Below are 24,652 nucleotides of genomic sequence, written 5' to 3'. Positions count from 1 at the left end.
CAAGGAAGGTGAAATAGTTTGAACGGTTTGCAATAATTTTATCTAAATCGAGCTAGGCACAGTCAGAATATTCCTTCTGTTTTTTCAGGCCTCTTTCTACAAAGCAAAGGTTGTAGCCCACTTCTGTCTCCTACTGACTAGTATTTTGCTGCAACAAATAATGGCTGAACAAAGTATTTAGAGAAAAGTAACCTAATGTTTTAGCCCTGGTAATGCTGAACAAATCCTTCCCAACTCTACCACAGGAATTCCCCAAATTTTCCTCACCCAAAGTAGCCAACCCAGGTTTGCATTTTCCTACCAACTCAGGACCAGACTGAGAAATGTCCTGTAAGTCAGTGGTGAAAACAGATGAGAAAGCTACTGCTTCTACTAGGGCTTGAAAACAGCATAGGCTACAATGTAATAAATTTATCTGTCCTGAAAAGACTGATCTGGAGGCCCATTGAAGACAGGCAGAAAAGCTCACGGGCATTTCAGTTTTACTTAACTATTCCAAAAACTTTAAATAAACACGTTCAGTCTATTCTTGGTAACGACTTTTTAAAAATCAGACCAATCAGCTTTAAATGAAGCACTGCTGAATGAGGAGAAATGGCTAATAATGACCTGAAGCACCCTGGCCCAGGCCTGTGCTGTGCAGATGTTCTGATCTGCAATTCCATTTATCCCTGCATCGCCCAGTCACAGAGAGAGGCGCATCCTTTCCAATGACAAAGGATGTGGTGGTAGGTGAGGAATGATGGCAAAACCTTTTCCTGCTCCTGCTCCAGTCTCTCTGTGCCCACTGTGGTGGCATCCTGAGTTCTCCCTGCCCTCCCAGCACTCCGAGCCCATGGCAGATGGGGACTGGCACAGCCTGGCTGGATCCAGAGGGTCCCTCTGTGCACACAGCTACAATTGCTGCTGCTTTAAAGATGACAGCAAGACCTTCCTAAGCCCTCCCAGCCCCCTAAAGCCTGATAATCCACATTTTGGGAGAGGGATGTAATTGGGAATAAGGAAAGGTTTGGATAAGATAAATTAATGTTAACAACAAATTCTGATGCACCCCTATATACCCCGCTCTTGCCAAGGGTTCTGAGCAGGAGGGTCAAGGCAGCAGAATTGAATGTATTCGCTGGAGGAACAAATGCCAGGTCCATTCCTTTTCTAAACTACTGAGCAAAAGCAACAAAGTCAGAGCAGAATCAAATTTTAAATGAACAAAGAATAAAACATCTGTTACACGAAGGGGGGAAGCAGTTTAAAGACTGAGCTAAGTGAATCCTTTAGCAACCTCCCTTCAGGGAAAGGAAATCTGACCCCAGGAAATAAATAAAAGTCACCCAAAAAGTGAACAAAAGAGGTGTTTGAAAAAAACCCAACACCATTCATCGCCGCTAACGACTTGTTCATTATGAGTGATGATGGATAAAGACTTCTCACGCTGAGATGAAATCAAGATTTATATGCATTGTTTCCTCTCCCAACTTGTGGGAAGATCATCATCATTTAATTCTATCTCCGCGGCCAGCGATGGGCATCCAGAGGGCTGGTTATCACACGGTGCAGTCAGCTGGCAAGGGCCGGACGCGCCGCTGGCACATCTGGCCGGAGGCGCCGCAGCCGGGGCTGAGCGATGGCTCCTGGCCACCCTCCAAATTGCTGCAGACTGCCGGGGCTCCTCTCCACCCCCAGCACTGCTCCTCTCCATTTCCCCCCCCCCCTCCTTTTTTTTTTTTTTTTTTTTTTACGAGAATCAGATTTTCATTGCTCCATTCAATTGCTCTTCTCTGCCATTTTTTACAGCTCTTATCGTTCCCTTGGAATATGGCCTTGAGACAGCTCATCCGTGTCCTTCACTGTGTTATCTCTTCTAACTTTTATTAAAACTTCAGCTCTCATCTGAAGATAGCTAATTAAATCCGTGACAGATTATACACGCATTTAAAAACTGCACTGAACTACTTTTTCTAAGGAGAACAGGGTTTATTTTCTTTCCCCATAGTTAAAACTGAGGATGTATAAGGAGGTTTCATTCATTTACAAAGACAAGATCCTTATCTTTCCTGCTATATAGATGGGTTTATATTAAAGTTCCTTTGTTGCGTGACAAGACTCAGTGCAATTTCTCTCAGTAATTATTTCTTGTTGCTGGAGAGATCTCTCAGCCTTATACTTCTGAAATATATACACCAACATATATGTGAATGCACATCTACCCCCCAGAAAAACATTGTTTAAGATAGAAATACAAGCACTGTACATTTTCCCTTTTTAAGTGTTCATGTGCCTTAACTATAACATCACTATTTTGATAACATTGCAGAAAGTAAATTTTTCTTTTTCACTACAAGTAACAATGAATCCTTGAAATTATTTCAAATCGTGCTAAGCATAATTTTCTTACATAAATTAAAAGTACATATAGAAACCCTATCATGGGCTGGACTTGCTGTACTTCTACCCATCATCCCAAATTACCATGAACTGGTCTTGAATGCAAATGGCTTTGTTATCATAAATAAATATTTGCAGGAATGGATACACTGCTCTGCAGCAAACGTTATGCAGCTCCTGCACTGCCAGCTTTGTGCCAGCATGGAGAACACAGACCTGTGCACAAAACTGCTGTGAGTGGGGCTGGGACACAACCCCCCAAAACCTGAGCAAGGTTCACAACAGTTACAAAGAGATATAAAATATACTCATGGAGAAAACACCCTGCCCTCTAGAAAATACGATAAATAACCCACCTGAGCCTCTCTGTGATCCCTTCCTTCTCTTTAAGGCCTTTTGTAAGATATCCTTCATGGTGACCTTCATACTGTCCACCTGAATAAGTGAGAATCCATGAGCAGCATTTCTGCAAGACAGATGCACATGCAGTTTTACAAAACAATCATCACTGGCAGCTCCCCGCAGCCCTCGTTAGCTTCAAGCAAAGCACTCGTTAGGCACACGGTTAACGAAGTTGGGCTGGGAAGGGAAGTTAAAAGGAGAAACCAAGCAAACTGCCTTAGCAAGGCAGAGACAAAACCAGCCAAAACAGATTGAGATTCAAGGCAAGGGGTGTAAGGATTTTCTTAATTTATTGTTATTTTTGATCATTTGGCGTTCAGCATTTGAAGAGAAAAATGAGCCAATGTACCTGGGGGGCTCCTCATCTCCTCAGCTCATGTCTGTGGGGTGTTTCACAGCACACAGCAGGGAAGCAGTTTGCAGTGGCATTTTTACCCTAACACACCATTAGGGACAAGTAGCAGAACACCCCTCAGTGGCAGAAGCTTTGCAGCACTATCAAGGTATTATTTCAATGCATTATTTCCAACCTAACGGGGTTTCTTTGCGCACGTTTTTGTGAAGGCAACGGCACAAAATCTCCCAGAAAGATCCAGGGCAGTGGGTCCTTGTCCTGGTCATCACCCACGGGAGAGGCCATGGGAAGGACTGCAAAGAGCATGGGGACAGCCGTGGGGGATACTGCTGCCAAACACCCAGAGGGGCACCCCTGGGGAAGCAGAAAAATGACAGTATAATAGAAGAGACTCTGGATGAGCAGAGCAGTAAATTTTGCCCCTTAGCCCTCGCAGTCAGTCTCGGCTCGTGTCAGTAGATGTCACTGCAGACAATTCCAGGGAAATCCGAGAGCTGAAGGCTCCCACCGGAGAGATTGCTCTGCATGGAAAAAACTGGTTTGCAAAGCTATTTGGGCAGGAGGAGGAGCCTTGTATCTGGCAACCAGGAATTTTAATCAGGGACTACAGCTCTATATGAACATCACAGCTGGAATATTTTTAAAAGCAACTGGCAGGCGAAAGCAATCCAAGCAACACAAGTACATCCTGAAAAACAAACCCATATTACATGTCACTTTGAAACACAAATGCTGGGATTAGAGGTTGGAGCTCAGGTCAGGTCAGATGTGGCATCCCCAGCCCATGACCCAGCCAGGACAGAGCCCTCACCCCTCACTGCCATGCCCAGGGCACTGGCTGCAGCGTGGCATGGGGGCCAGGACCCCCCTGCCTGGGCACATGCTGGTCACAGCTCAGTGTCCTGCAGGCCACTCGTGCTCCTGGGACCAGCAGCCAAGGCTGGGCTCAGGAGATGTCCCCCCTCACTGTGTGAGATGCATTTCCCTCTCCTCCGTTGTGCGTTGGTCTCATCTGAATTTCATTTTCAATTCTCTTTGTTCCTGGCAAAATGAAACTGCCTAAAAGCCCCAAATTTATGTTCTCCAGACCATTTATTATTTATAACTCTATCTTACTCGTCTTCAAACCAAATAATCCCAACCTTTTCATGCATCTGCTTTTCCCTGTGTTTCTGCTGCGTGTTCAGTGCAGCAGGAGCAGGCTGAGGGAGGGAGTGCCACCACATCTGCAGGTGACACTGCTGTCTTGGGAACAGCCCCAGGGCACAGAGGCTCTGGCTAATGCCTGCAACGAGCAGAGATCTTCCCAAGCACTTCACAGAGGAGCAGATTTCCCCTCAAGCTGCTGTGGGAGCCCAGTGACCGGCACTAGCATCACACACACCTGCCCTTCACCAGGCAGTGCCCTGGCCAAGCCCTGGCTTCCCAAAAGCCTCACAGCTTCAGTCCCAGCTCCCCTGCTGAGCAAGATTCAGTGGATTCTTTAAAGTGAAAAGCTTATTCTACTGTTATAATCATAAAAAGGAAACTACCTCTGTGCTTTTATTTAAACAACACAAGGTTTCTCATTGAAGTGCTACATGAAAAGCCCTCCATGCTGGACCAGGCCACCACAACACCTGGTGCCTCCAGGTAACTCATACAACGCTCTGCAATACCTACAGGAATTTTCCAGAAAACTCCAACCAAAATAGAGGGGAATAAATTAAAATACTCCAGGGAAAAAAGAAATTGCAAACGCAACAGAAGTCTTCCAAAACCTGCTACAGCCAAAACAACAGGAGTCACAATTGTCCCCTTTGTACAAAATGCTTTTCTACATTTTTCACCCCAAACAGAGCAGGGCCTGCAGCCCCCTTCCCCCGGGGCACAGAGTGGGCATCAGCAGACAGCCCCATCTCAGGGCTGCTCACACACCCATGGAGCAGGAACGTCCCAAAAATGGAATATTCTCTCCCAGCTCCTGACACTTGAGCTGCTGGAGAGCTCAGGCTGCTGTGCTCTGTGTCCCTGTCCGGCCGATCCCTTGCACGGAGCAGCTGGCCTGAGAACTGTCACACTGAATTCCCTGACACTCCATTACTAAACCCTGCCCGAGCCACGGCCATTCTTTGCCTCAGAAGCTGGATCTCATCCCAGAACAATCTTTAAAAGTTTATTTTACTGATCAAAGGCAAACAAGAAAGCCTCTGTTTTGCTATATTTAGAGAGCGAGCCGTGAGTGAGTGCTTGGCAGAGCGGCGAAACGCAGAGCGCTCCCTGCTTTGGTGAACTCCTGCCTGTTTGCTCTGGAGCACAGCCAGAGGGGCTGAGCCCCTGTCCTGGTGCCTTCCCTGCCCTGGCTCCCCTCTCACAAGGCACCACAGAACCTCAGTTCAACATTTCAGCACTCACACATCCGAGCCGGGTGTGGATCTAAGCCTGGACCGAAGAGCTCCTGCTGCCATCCTGGGGCCACACCAGCGAGTCAGAGCACAGTTCCTGTGCCCTGCAGAATCACAGATTAGCTGGGCTGGAAAATGACCTCTGGAGATCACCCTATCCAATCCCTGCCCAGGCAGGGCCACAGGAATGTGTCCAGGTGGGTTTGGGATGTCTCCAGAGAGGAAGACTCCAGGTCCTCCCTGGGCAGCTGCTCCAGGGCTCTGCCCCTCCATGGAAAGAAGTTCTCCCTCACGTTGAGTTGGAACTTCTTGTGGCTTAGTTTAAGGCCATTGCTCCTTGTGCTGTCCCTGGATGTGCTGCCAGGGTTCTCCTGGAGCTGCGCTGGATCTTTTGGAACACCACCAACCCACCACAACCCAGGAGAAACACCCATCACCTCACCTCCCCACTCCCCAGCTTGCTCTGCACTAAACATGGGCATGGACTATCCTCACCCAGCCCAATCCCAGCACATCCTTAATTGCTATCACAAATGATGTGTTTTACCTCACTCTGCTAAGGTATGATACTTTTATTTTAAGTCAACCCACTGAAAATAGGACAGACAAGCAGATGCTGGTCAATCAATTAAAACTGCTGCTGGCAAATTGGAAGCCAAAGAAATTCCTTAGCTTGTATTTTCTGTCATTTTGCAAAAACATACCTGGGTGACAAGGTTAAATCAAGCAAAGGAAATCCCTGGCACTTATCATCCACAGGCATTACTGATAAATTGTGCAGTGGAGGAATAAAGGATTACCTTCTGTATTTTTTCATTACACTTTTCTTTTGTTACAGAATACATAAATCCATTGTGGCACAATGTAATATGTATCATCGTGCTACACCTGTGGACGTTTCATAACGGCTGCCATGTCTGTGCAGTCAGGAATGATAAGTGAACCACCCGTGAATGTTAATGATAGTGATCATTCTGCAGTAACTTGGCTTTCCATCTTCTTTTACAGCCTCTGCGCCGGAGCCAGGGTGGCAAGGTTCAGGAGAGGGAAAGGGAAACAACAGCACAGGCAGAAGCTGCAGTGGGCTCTCCTCATGGTGCTGAGGTGCCTTGGGAACAGGCAGGGTCCCCCCCTTCTGCCACAAAATAAAACAACCTACACTGAAAGGACAAAACATTTCTGTTCTGAATGAGAACTTTTTGAAAAGCTCCTTTCCAATATGGAGCAATTTTAAACATTTTTATTTATTTTTTTTTTTTAGCACAGAAGTGGAATTTCTTTTCCAGAAGTGGAATTTATAGCATAAAAGCTCACTGCATAACCAGCTGGCATGGCTGGAAGTGCCTGGGAGTGACTAATAGCAATTTCCACTTGATCAGCATAAAGTCAGAGTTAAGACTCAAAATCCCAGCTGATGCAATGGATTTACCTTAAACTGGGTAATTTTTAAGACAAACTGCACAGTGATAGGAACTGGACTAGCTAATGCCAGCCACAATTTTTATTCTGAGCCCAAATGACGAACTTTTGTGCATCTCAGGTTGGCCTTGCATAGCTCTGTGCACTATTGAGTTTAACTGGCTGCATTTTGACACCACTATAACAGTCCTTAGACCTCTGTCAAGTCTTCTGATGCCCTCCTACCCCTCCCTCTCCACTATCCTGGGAGCCACATTCTTAATTTTGCACCCATATTAACCACCTTAAATTCTACATGAATATTCTAAAATGTACTTTGCAGATTACCCACCCCCATGCACAAATCAGGAGCAGGCCTTTTGGGGAATGCTGCTGGAGTCCAAGAAAAAACACATTTCAGGGCTTTGAACTGAATTTGCAAATGCACAATGCAAGTCTTGTATTTTAAAAGGGTTTCAAACCTTAAACTATTGGGTATGGCAGAGGTGCTGCTTTGAAAATTTGTATATAATAGTCAAGGCAATTTAAGTACAATATCAAAACAGAAAAAAAGTGCTACAGAGCAGAGGAACTGGATGCCAAATTTCCTCTGTGTGCCAACTGGCAGCTGAGCTACAGCTCCTCGAAACACCATTAGATTGAGTGTGTCAAGTTCCAGGAAAAAAATTTCCAAGGGAAAAAGCCCGAATGATGGTACAGATTTATTTTAAACCTTTCAGGTATGACCTCACCATCTCCAGAAGTCTGAATTTCCATGGATGTGGTGCTTTGTTTGCCTCTTCCTGACAAACACCCTCGCCAGGAGAGCGGGGCCGCGTGCGAGCGCCGTGCCTGATTTTGGACAAAGCTCTGCTTTCCACAGCAGCCACCTTCCAAAAACATAACTCGCTAGACTAATGGGCAGTGAGCAGCCAGAATGACTGCCCTCCGTCTTCTCCTTGTGTAACTTTGCCAGAGTCCTTGGAACTTGCCAAATTCGGTCATGCCTGCTTAGCTTGCTCGACTGATTGTGCCAGAAAAGAAAATAAGACACAGATGTATTTGAGCTCTTTGAGATGCCAGTAAGAGAGACAGCTAATGGCTTCATTTCGACCCTCCCCTACCAGCTGGGCACAGGTGGGGGGATAATGAGGTCCCTCTCCCTAATCAAACTCAATTATTTACTACTCTGTACAGCCACAAAGACATTCACATCCAGCTCGGAATATAAACTGCACTGTGGGCTACTTGCAGCCACCACCTCTGGGTATTTCTAACTAACTCAAGTGGCTCAGAGTTTGCCTTGGCAGGAGTTGAAGTGTATAAAGTTCTGCAAACTGTTTCAGCTCAAACACGTCCTGCCTAAAGGGGGTCCCTGGCGGGGTTCCACCGCGCGGCGCTGCGCAGCGTCAGAGCGAGCGTCCGGCACGGGGACACGGGGATGGAACACGGCTCCAGCACCCAGCTTCTCACCAACATCAACAGTTTTCAACAGTGATTCAATATTAATAAACATTACAAGTCACAAGGCTGACATGGCAGCAGCTGAAATACTTCAGCACGAGGAGGGAAAAAAACAGAGATGCAAAATCTCAAATCACAAGTACATGCGCCGGTGAGGTGACAGGGGAGGAAGAAGACATGGAATTTACAACAAATCCCTACAAAAATAAGACAGCACGCACATCTAAACTCACAGAGGTAACAACCTTTGGATCAAGTGATGATCAAGTAATTACTTATGCTAGGGGACACATTTAAAATTCTAATTTAAACCTAACTATTTACACAGTAGCCACAAGCCATTTAAAATTAAAATGTGAACACTGGACCCACAAAACTGACCCTTTCAGAAGAGCACTGCTTATGATGCAGCTGTCCTAGTTCTCCTCAGCAGCACTTTCCAAGCCAGAGGGAGCTCCTCACATCAGCACAAAGGATGGCAAAACAGATTTTGGATTTTTCTGCAGGACCTGCAGCTGGACCCTAATCCTGCTCCCAGCTCCAGCAGAGCTCTGCTGGCTGGGCCAGGACCCTCCCAGGGAAGGGCAGTGCCACCTCCTCTGAGCCAGCATCCAAACCCTGCCCCACAGCTGGTCACTGCAGTGAAAAACGACCCCAGCTCTCGCCCCAGTACAGCACTGGGGCAGCTGGGAAAGGCACTTTGTCCTGATGAGAAATCAACAATTTAGAGTTGTCTATTGACAATGACCTCCCCTTCCTCACCACGGCCTCAGTGCAGCACAGCCCTGCATCTCAGCCTTTAGTAACTTACTTGTGAACACTGGGGCCAGAATATTTTATTTCCCAGTGCCCCAATGCAGTGGAACAAAGTGAATGTGCCCTTTGGGAATACACGTGGGATTTCTCACAATGGCTTTCTGTAGCATGCTTTGGAACGTCGCTAAGAAACACAGTACACAATAAAAAATATAAAAACTAATTAAATAAGTCAGATTTTTTAAAAAATGTCTGATTATTCAGAGCTAGAAGCAGCTGTAGTGTTAAGAAATGTAAGTAATGTCCAATAACCAAGAAAACCCTATTAGCATTTTCATTTCAAGAGCTCCAAACATGAAATATTTTTCCCAAGTAAGAAGTGGCTTATGCTCCTGGCATTTTGTTCTAGTAATTAAGGCCTGCTGATGGTTTAAGAGATTTTTCATTCACACGTAAAGAAAAATAAAAGTGATCAAGCACAGTATATATCCCTACTTCACTGATAAGGACATAGCAAATTCATCTTGATCTACAAGTCAGACAGCTCAGGTCTCAGGGGTGGGTGGGATGTCCCTCATCAAAACTCTCCTGGACTTGGGAGGGGAATGTCCAGTCCTGCTCCAGCTGGTGTGCCTGGTTACTGCTCATTTCTCTTCTCAACCACAGCACTGTCATTAAACCATACCGCAACTATTCGTCTATAAAATCACTTGCTTCCCTGCAGAGCATCACCAACTTGTGTTTTTATGCACTGTGACCCAGTGAGGTGAAGGGAAGCAGGGCAGGAGGAGGAGGAAGGCAGGAGTGGCCTGGCTCTGTCCCCAGGCCAGTCCTGTACTCACATGCGCACGAAGAGCGACTGCTTGGCTGCCAGCCCTGGGGATGAGTACTTTTCCACCAGGGCCAGGGTGCTGAAGCCAAACTTGTGAATGGGCTCGTTGGAGTCCAGGGGTGGAAAGTCGGTGTCGACCTCGCCGTCGTCCTCGGCGATGTGCAGGCAGTAGGCATTGACATTGTCACTGCAACACAGAGAGCACTCCAGTCAGCACAGCCACAGGGCCACAGAGCAGGTACCAAACCCTGCAGCCAGGGCCACAGAGCAGGTACCAAACCCTGCTGCCAGAGCCACAGAGCAGGTACCAAACCCTGCAGCCAGAGCCACAGAGCAGGTACCAAACCCTGCTGCCAGGGTCACAGAGCAGGTACCAAACCCTGCAGCCAGGGTCACAGAGCAGGTACCAAACCCTGCAGCCAGAGCCACAGAGCAGGTACCAAACCCTGCAGCCAGGGTCACAGAGCAGGTACCAAACCCTGCAGCCAGGGTCACAGAGCAGGTACCAAACCCTGCTGCCAGGGCCACAGAGCAGGTACCAAACCCTGCAGCCAGGGCCACAGAGCAGGTACCAAACCCTGCTGCCAGAGCCACAGAGCAGGTACCAAACCCTGCAGCCAGGGCCACAGAGCAGGTACCAAACCCTGCAGCCAGGGCCACAGAGCAGCCACCAAACCCTGCAGCCAGGGTCACAGAGCAGGTACCAAACCCTGCAGCCAGGGTCACAGAGCAGGTACCAAACCCTGCAGCCAGAGCCACAGAGCAGGTACCAAACCCTGCAGCCAGGGCCACAGAGCAGGTACCAAACCCTGCAGCCAGAGCCACAGAGCAGGTACCAAACCCTGCAGCCAGAGCCACAGAGCAGGTACCAAACCCTGCAGCCAGAGCCACAGAGCAGGTACCAAACCCTGCAGCCAGAGCCACAGAGCAGGTACCAAACCCTGCAGCCAGGGTCACAGAGCAGGTACCAAACCCTGCAGCCAGGGTCACAGAGCAGGTACCAAACCCTGCAGCCAGGGTCACAGAGCAGGTACCAAACCCTGCTGCCAGGGCCACCTGCACAGCAGGAACACTCTGCAAACCACTGGTGACACCTACACAAACATGTTCCCAGTGGTCCCAGCAAGTCCTGCTGCTGCCACAGCCCTGAGGTAGAAACACCCCAAACCTCAGAGCACAGCAGTCCTTAACTGCTCTACAAGCAAAACCTGACAATGATTAAAATACACTAAAATCTATAAAAGTTTTGTGGTTTCATAAAGCAGGAAATAGTAGTTCTCCATTTGTGAAAATGCATTTATCTGTATGATGACTACACTACAGAGCTAAAGGCAAACAAGTGGAGTCTGTGATTTTTCACACATCAAACAACTGTGAAAGTTTAGTGTCTGCAGGCTGGAAAAGCAGAGAGTGGTCTCAGGCAGGTAATGAGCTATGGGAAAAGTAAAAAATCTCTCCAACACAGTAGCAATGATTAGCAGAAAACTTACCTTTACTAAATACCTAAATTCAGTCACTAAAAGCAGTTACAAATTAATAAACGCCAAGAAACAGAATTAACACAGAAAGTTGAAACAGAGACAATGTGAAAGAAATAAAGAGCTGAGCCTCTTTCTTTCCCCAGATGAAAGCCCAGAGGGCAACAACTATTTACAGCTACCAAACAGATATTAATCATCATTTCCTAACATTGAGATCTATTTTAACTGTTACTTCAGTTTAAATTATTGACCTGAAAATAAGTATTCTTTCTGACTGTAAACCTGCCAGCACTCAGGCCTTTCCCCAGCCATGCAGTAACGCTGGAGGTGCACGTGGCAGCATGTTTCTAAACTCTGCAGTTTAAATTTGGAGTTTTAATTGCATGATTGATGCTTAAATTAATTAATTGTAAAGTGTATGCTAATTGTTTAATTGGTCGCTTGATCTATATAGATCATTTTTTGAATTAAATGAGTTGATTTACCAAGTTTATTGATTGGATGTGACAATGAATTATTTCACTGACTACCTGATTTGCAATTTTCTCAATTAATTCACAAACCTTTGGTTGCAACTGTGCTTTATTGAGAGTGCTTAGTCCAGGTGATCTATAGGCATCTTGTCATGCCTAAGACATTTATTATAGAAAACAGGGAATAATGATGCATTGCTGTTAATGTAAGCTGCAAATTTGCTAACCAAAACGTAATTCGGCAACATTCACCACTCTGAATTTTGAAAATTCTGCAAATACTAGTAAAGAAACTTTCTGGCCTTGAACCCTTCCAGGGGTGGGGCAGCCACAGCTTTTCTGGGCACCCTGTGCCAGAGCCTCACCAACCTCACAGCCCAAGAGTTCCTTCCCAGTGTCCCATCCAGCCCTGCCCCCTGGCAGTGGGAAGCCACTCCTGTGTCCTGTCCCTCCAGCCCTTGTCCCCAGTCCCTCTCCTGCTCTCCTGGAGCCCCTCTGGGCACTGGGAGGGCTCTGAGCTCTCCCAGCCTGTCCCCATGGCAGAGGCTCACCCCTCAGAGCAGCTCTGGACCCTCTCCAGCAGCTCCACAGCCCTCCCATGCTGGGCCAGTGCAGAGCAGGCACTGCACGCTCATTTGTGCCACTGAACATACCAGCAAGTCCCCTCACACTGTGAAACTCCCCTGTCACCCAGTGCACATCTGGCCACAGCTGTGCTCCTGCCCTGCCCCGCTGATTCTCCAGCCTGCTCCTGTGACAGCCTGGCGTGCACTCACAGCTCTGGGTAATAGAGTGAGATTTCATTGGGATCCTGGTGCATTTGCATCTCTCCCATTAAAGCTGGAGGAACACACAGACACGGGAAGCAGAACACACCCAGCACAGTCCCACTGCCACCAGCTTCCCTCCCAAACACAGGGAAAATACAGAGCACTGGTTAAACCCCACAGAACAAAGGGGTTACAAAGGTTTCAGTCATGGACTGGGGTCCTGAACACTAACACGGATTTAGTCACCATGTGTTAAAAAAAACAAAAAAAAAGTCCAGTGAGTAAAACTGTTCTGCACTTTGAACCTCCACCAGGCTGAGTGCGATTGAAGCTGGGAACTTACAAGTTCAGCACAAAAACTGAGAGATGTAACAGCCTTCCTTGCTTCTAAAAATAGCAAATGTATCTGAATTGTGCCTCTCGCTATTAATTTCTTCCTAGAAAGGATTTTGTTTATTTTTTGCAGGTGGAATCATTCCAGCACATCTGTCAGGGGCTGGCAAGCAAATGGTCTGCTGGGTTACAACCCAAGTTCATGTGTAAGAGGCCAGGGACAGGGCTGCTAACACTGCCAGTGCTTCCTTGAACCAAGAGACTGAATAGAGACAAATACAATACAATTACAATAAAAAGGCAGCCTAATTGAATACAGAATGTTCTCAAAGCTGTCAGCTAGTACTCATTCACTTCAGACTCTTACACCTATCTTTTAGAAAAATGAATTAGGCAGTAATATATTCTTTTCCTAAAGACAGAAGGGGTTGTTTCTTCTAATTATAAAGTCTAAAACCTCCTCATTATTCTCCCAGTGTCACTAGCAGATATAGTTGTCACTCTGCATGCCTTGTATACCCATCTAAGGCATTCTATAGATGTATTTTAGTGCAGTGTCACAATGATCCCCATTTTGTCTTTTTACACTCTCACCTGACTGAATCAGGAATGAATAGCCAATGTAGAATGGGTACCTTACATGAGCTCCTTCCTTACTTGGAAATATGAGAATTAGTTTACAGTTAAATCAATCCTTGCTCCAGGACTGGCAGTCAGCAATGCTAAAGAAACCGAAAAATGATGGAGACACAAGAAATAATTAAGAACCTACAAGAAAACTTCTTGGAAACTCGAGGCTCTGCCCCTTCATCTGAGCCTTTGTCCTCAGATTCTCAGTTGCTGCTGTGTCTAACACGTGCTCTTGGGAACTCATGCCTCCATTATTTATTTTATTCTTTCTGCCCTGAGATTTGATTACATTGGACAGCCTCCTTGCTCATGAGCACTTTTTGACACATCATAACATCTTATCCTTCAAGGCAGACAGTGAAATTCATTTCTTCCCACTGCTGCCTTTTGCTGTAGGCAGTGATGGTTCATGGAACACTCCACTCACGGGTGCTGCTCCATTTGAGGTCTGCTGTGCTCCTGAAAAATATGTGTGTGCCCAAAGCCTGACATCAGTGGTGTCTTACTCATTAAAAAACAACCTAATCATGCACCAAGGACACTTCTCTGAACTTGTGATATAATGAACAGAAATTAATAGCAGCAAATGAAATGGCACCATCTGTGAATAATCTTATATTTCTTCTCCAGAAAAAAAGAAAGGACAAATCAAACCCAAGTGTTTAACCTCAGAAACATCTCACACGTCTGTTGAGAAGAGCTAAGGGAAAACTGATATCCAAAGAAAGCACATCCATGGAACTATTTTCAAGAGGGGCTGCTTTCCTGCATGCCCTGTCTATGGAACAGAAATCAGCAAATCCAAACGTGGGAGCCCAAGTGAGCTCACTCCCATTGCCCCCCCAGCTGTGCTACAACAGCAGCTAAGACTGCTGAGCCCTCCAGGGTTCCTGAAAAATGCTGAAAGAGTGAGCTGCAAAATTCAGGATCATAAAACCCCCACCCCACTCATTCAATATTCCAGGAACAATTAAAAAGTAGTTCATATTTGGCTCATACAGAAAAAATCCCAAACAAAACTATCAAGCCCTTTTGCACCAGGGACATCCCTGACAGTAACTGACACTGACAACTCTGTAATAAACTACTTTAAGTGCTTACTTTATGTTCTGTGGCCCAGCAAAACCAGAAGTATTTTACACAACTGTTCAAAACCAAAAGCTACTCAGGTGAGCTGCTCTGAAGAACTTTTTCATGCATATCATGTCATCTGCCAGGAAAAAGGAACAGCTCTTACTAAACACCACCAGTGCTCCAGCATAGCAAAGGGACCCAGAGGAGTTCTGGACTTCATCTGACATCTTGTGACCTCAGCCATTAAGAACACGACCAAAAAATAGATGGGACATGAAATAACAAACACCTCTGTGACACCAGAAGAGAGAAAGTTGCATTATTTTTACATAGTTTTGAAATGATGATTCATTTACAGACCCAAGCCTTCCTGCTGATCATTTCCCAGCACACAGCAGTGGACTGAAAGAGAAATGGCTGGAGGTGCAGGTGTGCTGCTCAGAGAGAAATACTGATAAATGTCAAGGTGCTAGGATTCACATATCCAAACACTGACACAGAAATCCCTCCCAGTATGCAAAAAGGCTGCAGAGGAGAAACGGAGAGGTCAGGAGGTAGTAAAGAAAGAGCATTACTTCAGCTTGGGTTCCCGTCCCTCACTTGTATACTGCCAGCAGATGAGCCCGATCAGGTCGTGCACCTTGGCGTTGGCGATGGTCACCACGGTCATGGGCTGCAGCTTGTCCTGGCTTGTGTGCAGGGGGAGGTAGACATCAATTTTTTTGGTTGCTGTTGTACCAACATGGCCCTGTTGAGGAAACATATTTCATCAGAATGCATAAAAAAAGTGTGACAGGGTTTTATACAGAATCTGGGAGGATGGAGTTCTGCTCAGCAGGTAAACTAAAATCTGCTGCTGTGGTTTAAAATTGGAAGAAGACTGAACATTTAAATTCCAATTATTTCCCTGCTGTTTATTTGTAAAAAGGACATGAAATATCTGGATACGATTTCACAGATTTCCACAAAGAGCCTGAACTTTGCTGCAGGATCGCATGCTCCTGCAGAATCCAAAAAAAACCCCAAATTATGTGTGGGATAGGGAGGAAGAGGGACCCAACAAATCAGCCTAAGACTTCTGAAGTGCACTACCCTTGTTTCTGTATTTCTGCTCTGTTCTGTAGCTCTTCCCCAGTACCTGAGGAGCCCCCACCCCAAGCCTTGGCTTGCCAAGAGAAGAACAAAACCACACACACAGCTGAGCCACTGAAGTGCTCTGTTTGAAGACACCAAGAACAATCCACTAATACTGGGGATTGCTGGAACTTACTGGATGAGAAGAATCCATTTGGTGCCCTGGAGATTGACAATTAAACCAGAAACACAGAGCAACACAGAGATCTACAAAGTTTGCATTACAAGAAAAGAATGTTTCATCCACTGCAGGTAGGACTGCAGCTTTCACCCAGAAATCTTTTAAACAAACAAAAGATTGCACATCCTGATCCCCTCTTCCAAAGCACTCAAAGTAACTCTGTTTCCTTCTCTCTCCCTACTACAAGGGCCTCGAGAAGAGAAAGGGTTTCTTGAATTAATCACTTGGAATTCTAAGTAACAGAATAAAATGATTCAATGCTAAAAATCTATAATGAGAGCATAAAACGGGGAGTTAAATGCCATGTGCTAATTTCAATATATTGTTAGAAACCATTTGATCCTTCAATGTGATTATAAATTAGAGAAGTAATAGGAATTTAAAGATTAAAGTTATTCATACTGGCATAGCTAGAAGTATTATTAAAATCCATCCCAACATAATAAATTTGTTTTTTAAGAAAGCTTTTTATAGAACAGATACCTCCTTTCCCCATATTTTTAGGGTAAGAAGAAACCAGTTTTGCTCATTTAAAGGAAGGGTTAGGTTTGCAACAGAACATGGGACATTCCTTCACTTTGTTTAGATAAACCTGAATAACCTTTGGTTGAGCTGATGTGCCCGGGACTCTCCCAGACACCACCTGTAACCTCATGAAATCAAGAACACAACAGAGCTACAGCTGGAATAAACACAAGGCTGGGTTTCTTTCTCTCCATCTCTCTTGCTTTTCTACTTCCACAACTTAATTTTAAAGGGAAATAAACTGGTACCAGGTAACAAATGACCTGTCTGTGCCCAGGTGCAGACACCCAGGGCCATGTGAGTCCCAGAGTGCTGGGGATGTTGTGGTCCTGGCCAGACACTCCAGAGCTGAGGCTGCCTTGGCAAGAGAAGGAGGAAACAGAACTTAGCAGGAAATTAATGTAGCTCCTTGGCATGCTAAGTCAGTGACATGTATAAATCCAAGGAGGGCAGAATCAGAAGTAATGCTGGGTCCTGACAGTGGAAAATCCAAGAAAAATGGACACCCAGATGTGGCAGTCAATGCCAAGCTCACAACTGACACACCCAGCATCAAGGCAGGAGCTGGAATAACAACCAAAGAGAGCAGATTATCCATCAGGCACTGCATTAATGATGCACTCTTAACCCAAACCCCAGAATTTATAAAATCACCCCATCCAGGGACCCTGGGTCACAGCTATCCCACACCTGACAGCCACCCTCCTCTCACAGCTCGGCTCTGCCTTCCCCCACACTGGGACTTACTTGGTGTTTGCTGGTTTTTAACTAAACCTTTCTCAGTTCTTCCCCATCTCTAAATCTCCTCCACCTCCTCCAGCCTATTTTCACTATCTTTCTTGTCCAAACCCCCTCCACTACAGCTATCCTGTTCTCCTACTCCCAAGCACTCAGTGTGAACCCCAAAATGACAGGTGACTTAAAGCAGGTAAAACTCACACAGCTATGAGGATTCCAACTGCTCTGTGAACAAGGGGAGCAATCCCAACAACAGCAGGACTGGGAAACAGCTCAAAGCACTGCAGTTACACTCAAGGTCTTTAAAAAAGTCAGAGAAATAATTTTATTAATTAAAGCTGATGGCCATGAGGTATTAGAAAGGCTGAAATCTGAAGCCAGTTAGAATTTCTAGCAGTAATGAGAACATCCATTGTCACATTGGGTAGGAAATGTTTGTATAAACCTGTGGGTCAGGGCTGAGACCGATCAGTCCCACGTCAAGGGGGTCTGCAGGAAACCTCCACTGTGTTTATTGCAAATTGGTGGTATTTGTTCAGAACCACATTATAAATCCAACCCATGAGGTCCCTGTCTGTGGACAGAGTGAATCCATACCCTCAGCCCATCCTGCAGGATATTAATTGTGCAGGAAGTCCCTGAGAGCTCAATTAGTGATGTGCTCAGAGCCCAGGAGGGGAGGGCTGGACGTGCTGGGCACAGGGACACAGTGACCAGTCTGTGCCAGGGGCCAGCCCTACTGACACAGCTCCTGGCTTCTGCAGGGACTGAGTGTCCTCTCCAGAGGAGCCACCCAGAACCACACCACAGGCACTACTGCAACCATAATTACATCTTGCTCCCAACTAAAAACTCTATTCCCAGTGGAAATGCTGAGGAAACCCAGAAGATAAAGGACAATTACCGATATTCAAAGAGGCAGCATCAAACTTTATTAATAGATCCTGTATAAAATTCAATGGAAAATCTATTCAGGGCCAGGGGCCTTACCATTTGGAGTTTCCTTAATAGCCTCCAATAAATCTGGGAAGCATAAAGGGGCTGTTAAATTAACATTTTCCTGATCTGTCACCTGTGGCACAGTTAATTTGTCAAAGAATTCTTTTAGCTTGTCACTGGACACTGTATATTCTGACAAATGAAGTCTGGAATAAAATTGACAAAATATCTCGTTAATTTTCTAGGAAATCACAAATCTGATTCCATTAAGTTTTTATTGTTGGAAATGTTATATCCCACCAATCCTTTAAGAAAGTGAGGAGTAACTGGATACACCGAAAACGTACAATAAATCACTGAAAAATTTTCCCAGTATTTTTTATTGATGGATTCTTTTAAGGCTCCCTGGTGTTCTCCTACAGTAGGTCAAATTAAAAAACAAATTAATATCTATCAGTTCTTCCAACATAAGATGTATTTCTAAGATTTAAAATGAAATATTAATCAAAGCCCATGAGAGAATGCAGCCCTCCCTCCAATGCCAGATGATGTGACCCTTCAATAGGTCACTGTGTGGCCACTGTTCTTCACCTGGGACAGGACACTGGGGACAGCCCATTCATCCCAGGACAACTGACCCCTGCAAGGTGCTGAAGCACCTGCACAATGGGTGGGAGAGCCAGGTACACCATGTCCTTCTCACTCCTGCTTTGCTTCACCACGGCACAAAATTCAAACAAAGTCCATAAACATTTCCAAGAGAGAAGTGATTGATTTCCAACACTGACAATTTACTGCCTCTTCCTGCACAATGGAGTTCTGTGACTAAATGTTATATCACTTTAAGATTAGATGTTCTAATGATATAATGCAAAGATTGTACTGAATCATTATTTAGTGGGAGTCATAAAAAGCTCTTAAAATTAATCTTTCATGCACATCTAGCTTACCCAAAGTTAGCATTTAATTAGATGGCCTTGGCACGAATGAGCTTACTACTTTATTTGCTCAATCAGTATATGTCTCTTCAGTAATTATAATTAATTCAAGTCATTGACTTACCTCCCAGCAAACAACGCTAAACACTGCACAAAATGGAAACAAATGCTTTTCTGTTCACAAATGCAAAATGTCTTCTCACTTTTAAACTCAGTTAAATGTTTTTTGGTTTGGGTGACAGGGTGTTGAACACACTCTGTGATCCAGCAATCACCTCCACAACATAATTTACTTGCTTATGTATTTAATTGACACACAGAAAATACTTGAAGTGGAAAAGTGGAAATATAATAACGCAGCATTTACAACACACAAAAAGTCCTAACAGATCAGAGCACAAATGTTTATGGCAATATAAGGGACCACATTTTTCTTCTTCCTTCTCCAATCCACCACACTACTCCCTACCATGGCAAAATGGGAATGGGGTTTATTTCATCAAGTGGTTACAACAGCATGGGGGTTTTTCATTACTTTGGGCACTTGGTTCCTTGTGTTGTTCCTAAAACACATGTGCAGGACACCCCAGTGAGGCCAGGATGCACCCCCAGCACACTGCCAGCCCTGCAGCTTCTCAGTGAAACCTCAAAGTTGTTCCCTTCTGAGGAGAGGATTCTCCTTTGTATCACCCCAGCTTGTGCTGCAGAGTTAGCAGATCACGATGTAAAACTCCATTAACATCATTAAATACTTAATTTATCTTATTCACACTGTCACTATTCATAAAAATTTAACCCAGTAATTTCCTGTTATCCAAAGCATAACAAAGTATGAATATTTAACTCCAAGGTAAATAACACACTATTATTTTTTATTCTAAATTGTTGACTTCACTTAGCATGCCTGCTCTGTACGGCACCACGCGATTTGTCAATTAAAGGTCCAGATGTTTCACAGGCTGCAGAGGCAGCAGCAGCTCTGAGCAATGCGTCCTCTGCATGGCAATGATCACTACAACCCCAGCTCCAGGCTGCATTAACATGCTCATGTTTTATTCCACCCCCCTCCTAATGTACCAGTTAATTATACAACACACAGCTGAGAAACATCACCTCCGAGCTGGACAGTTTCCTTCCACGCTTCCACCTGAACACGCCTTTGCACACACCTCAAAACCAGGATTTACATAAATAACCACAGAACCAAGCACCCAAATCACTGCCTGCTCTTGCTTGGCATTCACTCCCACAATTAATAAAATTATGTAAGTCCTGAGGAAAGAATAAGACACATAATGCTGGTAACAGCATGTATCAATTATAGTAACATGCATTCACTTATACAACTCTCTATGAATTAAAATCTGGTTTACTTGGAGCACCTATCAATATGAATTCTTAATACTGCTTTTTTTTCTGACAAATGCTACCTGGAGGGAGGGAGGGAGAAGACCCAGGTCCATCCCTGTTACAGCCCAGGCAGTGTTTATGTCCGTGTAGGTGTCAGATTTAGGACAAATGGCCCTGTCCATCCCTCCCCTGCCACACTCCCGTGGCATTTTGCCCCACACGGGCTCCCTGTCCATGTGCCCAAGCCAGCACAGAGGGTGGGATGTCCCACCAGCTGTGTGGCACCAGCTCAGCCTGCCCCTGCCCTGCTCAGCTCCCACAGCTCTAGTGAGGGATAAAAACACATTTAGACTGATCCAAGTGCAGTTGCTCCAGCTGCAGCAGAAATGCATTCATTACCCCAAACCATCCTCGAATTCCTTCTGGTGAGAAACAGCCTCTTTAGAAGAATTATATATATTTTACTCAGTAATAAACATTACAATTTAATACTGAGGAATAGAGTTATTCTTTGTAATAACAAAATGCAACCAAAACTTATAATTAAAACTACACCATAAACATTATTTGTGCGTTAAGGAACGTGCCACGATCTATTTTAACGAACAGATGCTCTAAAAAAGATAAATGTTTTCAGAAATATTCAATCCTTGAACAGATCAGCCTCTAATCCTCTGCTTCTGCTGCACAAAGCAGACAGCTCAAGTTCCTCGAGGACATCAGCCAACCTTAGGTGGAACATTTTTAATACATCACCGTGTCACTTTTTAATGTGCCACAATCTATTAACCACATGGCAAACTAACAGGGATTTTTAAAATATGGGTTTTATAGCTTTGTGCCGGTGATTAATTAAATAAATAGCCAGCGTTTCACAAATCATCCCTCTAATTAGTCCGAGGCAGGCAGTGTGCATTCCCTGGCACTGGTGCCAGCTGAAGCTCGCAGAAGGGCAGCCCGGGCTGGCACCGCCGCCGGCGCCGCCGCCGGCCCGCAGGTGCTGCACTCAGCTGGAACGGGGCTCCAGCTGCTTCCAAAACGTGCTCTGTGCAATCATTCTCCCTCATCCTGCAGGAAACAATCGAGGTAACAAAGGGAATGCGGCCGTGTCTGCGATTTGACCTGAAGTAGCAAAGTTGTGTGTTGCAGAAAATGAACAAATATTAAAGGCAGATGCTGGAAAAAATGCGCTCGCTGAATGATGCATTTTCTGTCAAAACATTTCAAAGTTGAAGCTACAACTAATTACATGCGGTCCATTCAAAGAAGCCAAGCAAGGCTTATCATTAAAATGACTCAATTATTCTTAAAAGAAAGAGAAAATCATCTGTAAAACCTGCCTGCAATCTCATCAGTTTTACTGTACCTACCTCGATACATCATCTCCCCCAGAGCTCAAATTAAACTCTTAATAGTTAATATGCTCAAGTTTTACCATAGGTTTTTCTCCAAGTCATTATTAATTGGAATTTCCTACCTAGGAAGGGTTTTATATGGAAATTTGTTCTGCAGTGTTTAGTGACACTATCACAACAGCTTTTTGCCCCTCAATTTAAAAACCATCAGAGAGACAGAATGTGATGGGGAGTCAGGCAGCTCATGGAGATGGGATTTGATTTCCTCCACCAGGCAATTCCCTTCTCAGCATCAGTTCCCAAACTACCCCCTTAAAGCCCAATTTCCTTGCACTCAGGAAGAAATTTGCACTCTTGGACCGGGTTTCATGGAGCACCCACCCCACGGTGCCAGGGCAGGTCCCACAGCACTGCAAGGAGCCCAGGACTGATAATAAATAATAAACAATAAACAATAAATAATAAATAAATAATAAACAAATAATAGGAGTCCCACTGACACTTGTTCCCCGCTGCACTCCTCTCCCTCCTGGCAGCAGCACTGCTGGCACACCAGTGCATCCATCACCCAGAACCAGTTTAAGGAGGGCTCTCCCCTCCACCACCTCAAGAGCCACGTGGCACTTGGGGGGAACCTCTAAAAGGAACATTAAAGACTTTAACCTCTGGAAGCTTTTGCCCTTAAAATATGTGAAAATGCCCTGATGGGCAAGCAACTCTGATGCAGGACACTTTCTGACACAAAGTGTTTTCAACATTTTTTCCCCCAGGATTTAGGTCCATAGCAGCCTGAAGTTTGATAAATTCATAAATTCAATCTCTACAAAAGACCTGAGAAACTGCTCTTACTAGTAAATCAAGCAAGCTCTATTAGTATTAAGAAGATAGTGAGAATTTTCTCCCTCTTTGGGTCAGATAGGGAAACAAAAAAATTTACATACAAAAAAACCCTGATCATTATACTGCCTTTATAAATTCCGAGTGGGAAATAGTAAATAAATTTTAAAAAATTAATGAAGAATAAATTTATACTGGAATCAAGAAAAAAACAATTACCACTTCACTTACATTTAATATTTAACTACAAAACAAGAACTCTTTGATTAGTGATTTCATGTTGCTTAAAGAAACCCATAAGTGAGCCTTTTCTCCAAAATTACCATCAATGCTTTAAAATGATTTTTCAACTACTAAGGTCGAAGTAAAGGCATAGGCTAAAAGACAGTCCTATTAGAAATTAAAAACCCCAACTTTCTGTCCTTCAGGAATGTTTCTCCCAACAAGCATGTCTGTTAAATGGACACATCCAACTCTTCTGCAAACAGCAGCCATCAGAAACATGCTAATAAAACATTTCCATATTTCTCTGGCTGTTAAGAACCTCAACTTGTGAATACGTTTTTTATTTGATTTGATCTGTAATTAAGGGAAAGATAATGACACTACTAAATTGCTAAAAATCAATTAGATAGAATAAAACGCAATATGATTCAGCCAAAAGATTAACAAGTGCATTATAAAAACTCTTTAAAATTCTTTAATTCTAATTAAGCTGCTTTAAATGGCCATGGCCTAAAAAACGCTTTCAATTTCAAGGCATCACAAATTTTCCTGCGTGTTTCACTGTACTGGCTGTTTGCTTTCCTACTCCTTCTTTATTTTTAAAAGGAAGATTTAAAGCAGAAGTGGCAGCCTGGGAGGAGCTGCAGTCCCACTCCCAGCTCCTGCAGGGGCTCTGGGCAGGGTCAGCCCCTCCATCAGCTCCCTCTGAGTGCCAATGGTTCACTTCACAGCAGTGCTGGAGATCAAATCTTAGAGCAGAATTTCCATCTCTCCCATAAAACCAGTGGTTCCTTATGGAGCCTCCCTCTCTGGAAATTCCCAAACCCACCTGGACCCATGTCACCTGCCTGGGCTGAACGATTTCCAGGGGTCCCTTCCCCACCAATCCTGTGCTTATGTGGTTCTGGGAATATCAGGACAGGTTTCTCCAGCAGCAAACCACGTCCACACACAGCACGAGCAACACTCGTGCCCAGTTTTAGCACTAACTCACCTCAGATTTTAAGTGCAACTTAATTTTAAACAAATCAACCAGCAGCCTCCCTAAGATCTAAGAGCAACACTCTGAGGTATTAACAGCTGCTTTTTGACGTTATTCTTCCAAAACTCCAGAGCATCTCCTCCTCCCTGTCTTGCCCCACAGAAGGAGGGAGCAGAGGGAAGACAATTCCTCCCTCCCACGCAGCACAACCAACCTGAGTTCCACCAAGTTGTAGGGAGAGCAGACAACAGCACTAACTTTTCTAATTTCACCCTCTAGTACTCCCAAGTAAATAAGAGAGAGGAAAAAAAGTAAAGTTTTCCTACAAATAGAAACTGTCACTTACTGGGATGTGATCTTTTCAGCTCATGCATCCTAAATGCATGCAGAGATATTATATGCACTTTCTATTTAGCAATTTAATTATATCTTTGCAGTCAGAGAGTGGCAATGGTTTGCAGTAATAATCAGGTGAAAGCATTCTCACATTAATATGCTGGAATCCGATGTGTTAATTTGATGCAACTTTGCCTTGACAATATGTGATTAATTTGTTCCCAGGCTCGCTCTGCTCCTGGCGCTGACAGCTCCAAATGCTGGGTTTCTTTATCCATATCACTATTTGACACGCCTTAGCCCACTGCTTTGCTAGGACCACTGTTAATTTGTAATGAACTGGCTTTTCAGGGGGCTCCTTCATTTTTAATTCTGTCA

The 24,652-nt window shown here is 44.8% G+C and overlaps 1 protein-coding gene across 3 annotated transcripts in view; it reads right to left on the bottom strand.

The window, feature by feature from the left end:
- MAPKAP1 (MAPK associated protein 1) overlaps nucleotides 1–24,652 on the bottom strand; it is an 81,083-nt gene that overhangs the window by 32,503 nt on the left and 23,928 nt on the right. For all 3 annotated transcript variants that reach the window (XM_062505516.1, XM_062505515.1, XM_062505517.1), the window contains 3 exons: nucleotides 15,310–15,482; nucleotides 9,984–10,160; nucleotides 2,739–2,848 (listed from right to left, as the gene is read on the bottom strand). In XM_062505516.1, the coding sequence (XP_062361500.1) occupies nucleotides 2,739–2,848; nucleotides 9,984–10,160; nucleotides 15,310–15,482 (460 nt within the window). The remainder of the gene's footprint in view (nucleotides 1–2,738; nucleotides 2,849–9,983; nucleotides 10,161–15,309; nucleotides 15,483–24,652) is intronic.

The sequence above is a fragment of the Cinclus cinclus genome, chromosome 19 (assembly GCF_963662255.1).
Source record: "Cinclus cinclus chromosome 19, bCinCin1.1, whole genome shotgun sequence".
Taxonomy (NCBI): domain Eukaryota; kingdom Metazoa; phylum Chordata; class Aves; order Passeriformes; family Cinclidae; genus Cinclus; species Cinclus cinclus.
This window is presented reverse-complemented; position numbering and strand designations above follow the sequence as displayed.